Source organism: Leguminivora glycinivorella, chromosome 4 (assembly GCF_023078275.1).
Source record: "Leguminivora glycinivorella isolate SPB_JAAS2020 chromosome 4, LegGlyc_1.1, whole genome shotgun sequence".
Taxonomy (NCBI): domain Eukaryota; kingdom Metazoa; phylum Arthropoda; class Insecta; order Lepidoptera; family Tortricidae; genus Leguminivora; species Leguminivora glycinivorella.
Window position 1 is genome coordinate 28,373,784 of NC_062974.1, and position 8,996 is coordinate 28,382,779.

The 8,996-nt window shown below is 36.6% G+C and overlaps 1 protein-coding gene across 1 annotated transcript; it reads right to left on the reverse strand.

Annotated features, from left to right (window-relative positions):
* Positions 1–2,479: 2,479 nt before the first annotated feature.
* LOC125225064 (cAMP-regulated phosphoprotein 19) lies at positions 2,480–4,740 on the reverse strand. Its single transcript, XM_048128581.1, has 4 exons — positions 4,604–4,740; positions 4,188–4,235; positions 3,697–3,813; positions 2,480–3,370 (listed from the first exon to the last, which is right to left on the reverse strand). Exons 2-4 carry the CDS (start codon positions 4,224–4,226, stop codon positions 3,179–3,181), a joined length of 348 nt encoding a protein of 115 aa, XP_047984538.1. The 5' UTR covers positions 4,227–4,235; positions 4,604–4,740; the 3' UTR covers positions 2,480–3,178.
* Between the last annotated feature and the right edge of the window lie 4,256 nt (positions 4,741–8,996).

Here is an 8,996-nt window from a genome sequence, read left to right on the forward strand (position 1 = left end):
CAGGCTGTGTTTACACTTTTTCATCTGATCTAGTGTAAATTTGCCCTAAGACCTAAGAATTAATTCTAACAAATTGAAATCGATAATATAGTTCACTGCGGATTTCTCTGCTCATATGCATCGATGCTAAATCATATTTGTCTTTAAATAAAACATGATTAAAATAGCGGTAGCAAATATTATTTTACAATATAAAATCAATCGTTATATCGGCGCTATAAATTATAAAAGAGCATTTCTAACATTACAATTTATACACAGTATTCTATGAAATGCAAATGAACGAGTTCTGCTTCCAATTTGATGACGTAACACGCTCTCTTTCACAAACTTCCCTAAATATGTATAATCTACTGCAGTGAACTTTCATGTAATATTTATACGGTCCAGTTGGTGACTAATCCCAAGAATTGGCTTCGGCACTGGTTTTTACGAAAGCGACTGCCGTCTGCAGTTTCAACAGAGGGCCTGGCCAATCCAGTTGGTTCAACTTTGCCAGTATCAAGTGTAGAAATCAGCAGTTAGAGGAGCTCAATAATATTTGTGACAATGACAGTGAATGATTGTCATCTAGGCCTTATTAATTCTGGTGTCCGTACTAGTCCGTAGTTACAAATAGTTTACTGCAGTGAAAAAAAAAACAATTTTAGGGACCCATTTAAATTTGTCTACTCGAACCCTAAACTACTGAACAGATCATACTAAAAGTCCAATATCACATTCATACACATGGCATTATTGACTAAGAGACCTTTCTCACCCAAGTCCAGTCTTTTGTAGTATAATCTTAATCAAACTCATATGAATGTAACTATGTTAGTGTCACAACTATTAGAACGGTAAAACTAAATTGGCAAAATACTGGACGCAAAGTGAAAAAGAGCACTAAGGTTGTCTTTCCACTGGCAAAGAAGCACACCATCTATGCTTCAGTGTAAAGACATCCTAACTCCTAGACATTGAAACATATCAGTTGATATGTGAACATTGTTGAATGGAAATGTACAGTAATGATTACTTGACAAGGCCGAGCTACGCTAGGGCTATGTATTATGTATGTACATTCAATGTTATATAACATGCATATGGCAAGTATTTAGATGACGTGAGTTTCCTTAAGAATAACAACTAGTGAAAGTTATATTATGCAGTCGTCTGTAGGCAGATTTAATTTTGTTGCGGTATTTTAGTCGGATTTCAATAAAATCTGGCAGTTTGAAGTGATTCGCAAATCAGTTCAAAGATTTTGTAGTTTCTCTCAGACGCTAGTACTGTACGGAATAGGGCACTAATGTCTACCAAATTTTATTGAAATCTGAGAAATAATAAAACAACGACAAATTAAAATGTGCTAAAATTTCAGAAAGTTTTTTAATGTCAAGTTAATAGGTAGATGTGCGTTATGAACGTTGAAAAAATGCCCGGTCGACGCAATTTTTGAAACCGTTATGTCTTATCTTACAATATAGTTTTCTATTATTCTCAAGGACCAATGTAAATGACAATTGAATGAAACACTTATGACAATGTACACAAATCCCAGACTATGTCTAAATTTTATACATAAAAATATAACGCTTGTTCTTATAAGATTTAAATTTCAACATACACCCTACTTACGAACATTAATCACATGTTTGTAGTTAATACATCAACAATCAGTGCTTGGCGAAATATGGTGTCCTTCTATTCTAACACTGGGTATTGTTTAGAGCCAAAGCTCAGGTTCAAAATTCTTTTAAATTCTACTTTCTTGGCAACTTTGTGCGCGCTGTTGTTTTATGCGGTAAGGCGGGTCCACACAGAGCGAGGCACGTCGTGAGGCAAACGGCCAATGTAGACGTGCCTTGCCTCGGCCGAGGCGGGTTGCTCCAGAAAGAAAAACGCGCGGCTGATTCCACCGAGGCACGTCTGCATTGGCCGAATGCTGCGCGAGGAAATTGCCTCGCGCTGTGTGAACCCGGCTATAAGCTGTATGTGCTGCGTGCAATCACGGAATGTATGTAAAATATGATAATGCGCTTACCAATATTACGTAACTTTGCGTTGATCGCATAAAACAAGTGCGCACTCTAAACATGATCTTTAAAGTTCTCAAGAGTATGGTAGCTGCAAGATTAGATAACATTTTAAAATGGCATGTTATAACATACAATTCAAAGAATCCATCACAATTTATAATCAATTTAGATAAAACCATACAATGTTTATGTCATGACTGGCAAACCCTTACCCCTTTATTCATAAACTTTCTCTAAAGTTATCAAGAAAGTTTCTATCACACCAAATACGTCGGAAAGGGACAAATGAACTTAGCTTGATAACTTTAGCGAATGTTTATGAATAAGGGGGTTAATGTTTATGCATCAAATTATCACAATTAAGAGCCGGCTCTAGCATTTACCCAGCTCAACAAACATTGCCTCATGCTATCGGAGAGAGCTGACCTAGAAACATGTCTAGTTCGGCCAATCCTAACCTATCAGCTAGTTTAGTTGTCACTCCAGGATCTGGCAACCTTTCATACTTAATTAACGTGATGTTTCACACAACATAAAATTAGAGTCTGAACAATTTCAGGTTCGGACTTCGCCCTAAAGGCTTAGGTCCCAACCTGAATAATCAGACCCTGGACAAATGGTGCTTATATGAAAATTCAATGCATTAGCCTTGGCAAAGTAAAGTGGTATAGCGTGACAAAATATCTCTCTTATGCTTGCAGGGTTTGGCAATCATTGAATACAGTGCAGTCACCATTTGTATATTCTACATCTAGAAAAGCAAATATAAATTGTTATCATTATTATCAAGACTGTTTCTACATTGAGATTGGACAAGAATTTTTGAGGAACACTCTTGATAACTATTAGAACCTACCCAGACTGATAGGAGAATCTTTCGTTCAAATTTGTGTGTTATGGCTTCACTGTTGAGTCACTTCAACAAACTTTAAGAGTAAAAAATGCTGCTTCCTTTTTGACAAGCAGCAAGAATGAAGTTAATAAAGTTACTTTCAATACTCAGGTTTTCAAGAACACAAAAACCTTTAAGCGGTAGTTGAGCCTATCAAAGTAGTGAAGTAAAATGAAGATCATATGTTTGTATACAAGAAAGCCCTCAAAATGTCCCTTCTCGTCTGGGCAGGCTAGCAAACAGAATGGAGTCACTTAACGGCGGGCTAGGAGGTCTGGCTGGAGGGCTGGAACTTGGGCTGGATGATGGAGGTCTTGCGCACCGGCACGGTCTCGGGCGTGGGGATGGCGTCGCCCGTCGGCTGCTTGGCGGGCGCGGCCGGCGCCTTGAAGGGCGCTGCGAGGTTGCTGGGCCGCTGCTTGGCCATCTGGTAGTCGCCAGAGTCGAAGAACTTTTGCTGCGGGAGAATGCATATCATATTAGGAAATTGCAAATGTAACTACAGGTCTTCAAGGCTTCTAAGGCCCACTTGCACCAACCAACTCCAGTGCAAGTGGCCCTAAGAATGCTTAGAAGACTTAGTCAAACAGCACTATAGTGACACAGACTGGCAGACTCTTCAAACATTTGCAAAGGTTAAAGAAAAAGTAATAAAATTTTGGTTTAAAGTAGCCTATCCCATGTGGTTCTTTATTCAGATTTTTACTAGATGCATTTGTGATAAAAACTAACTGCTTGATGATAAAAATGGTGTGTGGATAGGCCCTAAGATTGAGTACTTACTCCTTTAGCGAGCCTTTTCTGCAAGAATGCTGAGTGTCCCCCCGGGCCACGTCCCAGCATGGCATTTGGGAACTTCGCCTTCAGCTTGGCCTCTTCTAGCTTCTCCAACTCTTTTGGCTGAAAGGAAGTATAGTTATTGTAATAAACATTTAAACTTGGTTTAGGAAGTTGTTGGTTGTTTCTTTCACACATTTCACACTCATAACATGAATTATGTGAGGAGAGGTAAAGTGAATTTGAAAGAAAGCTATGTAAAGTGTTATTTAATACTTTATACAATTCTAAGCACTAGTCTCTTTTCCTACGTACTTCTTGTGTTATCAGCTACGTTTGATCCCTTTTCAAGTATTGCAAATACACATATATATTATACAGGTGCATTTATTGCCTCTAGATGAGGTTGTAATAAATTGTGAAGGTCAAAAAGGACCACTTACTGTTAGCATTGAGTTTTGAACTAGTAAATATAAGTAATTGAAGCAATGACTTACGTCCTTCGGGGGCTCGTTCTGATCCTGGGAATCACCCATTGTGTAAATCTACAAAGAGTAATTCAAATCAGCTAAATCTAATTTAGATATTTTAAGTCCATGTAAACCTGAGAATAGGAATCAATAAGCAGCCTTTTTGATAAGAAAGCCTTTCATCCATGCAGCGCAGATAATACGTACGATTTATCTGTTTAAAGTTTGAAAATAGTTCTAAATGTGCGTCTTAACATCTACCCACACAAATATGAAGTGGTCAACTAAATTTACTTAAACATTAATATTACAACATGAATTGCACGTTAAAATAGCATTTCACGACCAATTTAGTCCATAAGATGAAATTAAAATCAGAATCTCGTTCACATGGTTTGTTATTGAGAACTTGTCGCCAAAAGGATATGACCAAAGTTGTTTACCTTGAGACTGCTTTCTTTTCTTCTTTACGAAATTTACCACCAATGGGTCGATTAGGGGTCGCTAAATATCAGTAAAAGAAAAGAATACAACGAAATAATAGGCAGAATGACCAAATAAAATTCGTCAACAATCGTTGGTTCGTTGCTGATTTTTCCTCTAATCAAAAATGGCGTTTGGCATAGTGTTGCAAGTGTAGAATTTTAGCCAGTGTTGCCAGGGCTCTGGACTCACAAGTCACGTTTCGTTTCCCTAAAAGTCACCATTTTACTGCCCAAGTCACCTTTTTGTAGTATGGATAGGTAAATTAATTTTACGAGAAGAAATTAAAAAACCAGCACGGGAAGCATGATGGTCGCGCGATAGACGATAAAATATCAGGGTGGCTAGCCGAATGGCACAATCGCTCACGAAACGAAGCGCTAGTAGATATCTATCTCTATCGCGCTTGCGTATTGGCGCGACAGAGCCAGCGGCGTATCGCTTTCGTTTGGCGTCGGAGAAATGCCATTCGGCTACGGGGCCAGGCCGTCCCTATCGCACTTACAAATAGTGCGATAGGGACGGCCTGCTATTTTATCGTCTATCGCGCGACCATGCTTCCCGTGCAGTACGTGTAAATGTCACAATTTAACTTTACTGACCCTATATGATTACTCTTCTTAACATCTTACACGTTGATAACGTTATTTGAATTTGAAAGGATAATTTCACAAAATATTTTTTTTATTTTTATCCTTAAAAAACTGGCCAAGTGCGAGTCGGACTCGCCCACCGAGGGTTCCGTATCCGTACAAACTTAATATAACTTTAAAGACGTGACTAGAAGTATAGGTATAGCGCCATCTCTCGGTGAATTTACTAATTTGCGCGACCTGTATGGTATGTTGGTTTTTTTTTATTCCACGTCGGTGGCAAACAGGTATACGGTGTGACAGATGGAAAGCGGTCACCGTAACCTATGGACGCCTGCAACTCAAGGGGTGTAACAAGCGCGTTGCCGACCCATTAGAAACTTGTACACTCCTTTTTTGAAGAACCCCATACTGTAAATAGTTCATCGAGAATACGTCGGCAGGGAGCTCAGGGATAATTCTTTATAATGTTAACCGATTTCGACAATTTTTACTTTATTTGAAAGATAATGTTTTACGTAAAATTTCTTAGTAATTTGAAGTACGATATACAGGCTGTATTTTGATAGCAGGTCAGTAAGGGCAGCTAAGAGATCCGATCCCCTGGTCCTACGCGAAAATGGTCTAAAAAACGTGTGTGTGTGGATTGAGTGAGCACCTTCCGAAAATAAAAAAAAATATGCTGATCATTTAGTAAAAGTTCTAAAACAATTGTAAAACGAATCTCTGAATTTGTAAAAAGATAAATCAAAAGATACAGCCATTAACATGTGCTCACTCAGTTCTCACAAACTACCAACGAAAACAGTGAATATATTCATTTAACATATAATATTTATATACTAACATTTAGTAAAAAATAGGCCAACCTACCTCTATAAATATTAGATCACCTTGTGACGTATTTAATTTTTTACAAATAGTTTCTTATGCTCACTCAATCCTCACACTTTTGAAAAGCCGAATTTTGATGAAAAACATAAGATTTAGACCGCTATTATATGTGTATAGTTTAGTAAAAGTTAAATGGGAATTTGTAAAATACAAAACGAACCACTAACGTGTCAGGTTTTTTTATAATAATTTTTTGTAAGTGCTCACTCAGTCCACACGTTTTGAGAAAGTTAAAAATGTAAAAAAAAATTCCCCACGAAACGAAACTCCCCAATCTCAATATGACAATGGGAAGGTGGGGAAAATCAGGAGCCGACATAGTGTGGTCACCCTACTTGATACATTTGTATGAGAAAAGTTATGTCTGAATATCTTTAAAACCAGACAACGAATATAAAATATTAGATGGTGGATATTTAGTAAAATTTTTTACTAAATGTTGAAGTACTTTCGAGTGTCTTAGGTGCTACAAATCGTAAGATATTTACATTTTTAACTTTCTCAAAACGTGTGAACTGAGTGAGCACTTACAAAAATTTATTATAAAAAAACCTGACACGTTAGTGGTTCGTTTTGTATTTTACAAATTCCCATTTCACTTTTACTAAACTATACACATATAATAGCGGTCTAAATCTTATGTTTTTCATCAAAATTCGGCTTTTCAAAAGTGTGAGGATTGAGTGAGCATAAGAAACTATTTGTAAAAAATTAAATACGTCACTAGGTGATCTAATATTTATAGAGGTAGGTTGGCCTATTTTTTACTAAATGTTAGTATATAAATATTATATGTTAAATGAATATATTCACTGTTTTCGTTGGTAGTTTGTGAGAACTGAGTGAGCACATGTTAATGGCTGTATCTTTTGATTTATCTTTTTACAAATTCAGAGATTCGTTTTACAATTGTTTTAGAACTTTTACTAAATGATCAGCATATTTTTTTTTATTTTCGGAAGGTGCTCACTCAATCCACACACACACACACCTAAAAAACCATCCCTCGATTTCAAATTCATGAAAAATGGCATTTACAGATTTTGGAAAAAACATACAGGGTACGAGAAAAAAAGAGCATTTTTGACAAACTTTTTTTTTGACGCCAATCGATCCCATTCCTATCCAGGATCAAAAGCTTGTATGGGAGTGGGACCAAAAAAAATCCGGCTAGAAAAGTCACAAATTGCGAAAAAACTTTTCCCATACAATTTGTATGAAAAAAAAAATTACGTGGTGTTTTTTTGATGCCAATCGATTCCATTCCTGTTCTATAACGGTATTTGTTTTACATTTTCCTTCATAATTCTTTTTTTTTCCACTACAAAAAATCTAAAAAAATAGTTTTGATATGTACCTACCTAGTTACCTACAGTTTGAGCTCTATCTAACGATACCCCACTTGAGCTAGTAACGTGACATTTACAGTTTGCCCCCCTTGCATATTGGCCATTTTCTATAATATTATTAAATTTAAAAAAATAATACTTTCAATTTAACTTACAATGTAGAGGTTTACAATGTTCATAACTATTCCAAATTTCAAGTCAATAGCATAAGTACCTAGTTCTCGAGATGTTTTGAAATGTGACAGACAGACAGAGAGATGGACAGAGCGTCGCCATAAGGGTTCTTTTTGTACCTTTTTGGTACGGATCTCTAAAACGAACCTTTTTTACGAATGTGAAAGTGAGAAGAAAGTAAGTCTTTCTCACTCTCACTTACGTGAAACAATTCCAGAATCGCGGTGCGGTGCGGTCATTTATTAGCTACTTAAGAAAATTATTATTGCTAACTATAGTCTTGCTATAGTCAGACAAGTTTGTTACTAGAAAAAGGCGCGAAATTCGCATACTCTGTTTACAAACCATGTACCTACCAGGTATAAACTTTTTACTTTACAGTTTCACCGTTTATCAAGTGGCGCGAGTAAAACAACGGTTTATTTAAAGGCGTCTGTACTTAACTGAACTAGCAGCGTTATTGAGTTATTCATTTATTTTAATTAAAAAAGTAAATCTTTACACAGTTTCTTTTTGACCCCGTGGTTGACTGATAGAGAATGCCTTAAAGCATTAAGTCCACCACTTGTACTTATTTTTTTATGTATGTGCAATAAATAAAGTCATACTAATATTATAAATGGCAAAGTATGTGTCTGTTTTCTGTCTTTCACGGCAAAACGGAGCGTAGAATTGACGTGACTTTTTAAGTGGAGATAGTTGAAGGGATTGAGAGTAACATAATCTACTTTTTGTCTCATTCTAACGCGAGCGAAGCCGCGGGCAAAAGCTAGTATAATATACAGTAATGTCTTTAGAATATTTACATTACTTAAAATGCTCTTAAGAACTGATGTCGTACCTCTCTAGCATTACAGCACAGACATCATAAAATTAACCATCGCACTAACATAAAATAATGATTACAATCAAACTAATTTACTCCTTCACGTAAACTGTGATGTGAAGAATTATGATGCGAAGTCGGGCTCTGCTAGAATTAAGGGCTTTACACTATGGGCTTAGTAAACTACGGTACGTTCATATTAGATAATACTGCATGGTCACTTTTCCGAAAAAAAATCGTGACATTTCAAGCTAGCCCGAAAAGTCCCCAAAATTGACTGAAAATCGTAAGTAACTCCCATGTCACCAATGAGGGCCAAAAGTCACCAAAATGGTGACTTTTGGGACCGTCTGGCAACACTGAATTTTACATCACTGCCAACATTATCCACATAGATACCGGCATGTTGTCGCCTTGTTTTATATTATAGTTTTATCACATTTACTTTGTAGGACCGGAAAGATAATTTTGAATTGACACTTTCGAAGTTTTGCTTTGCTTTGCTTTTGACAGTTTC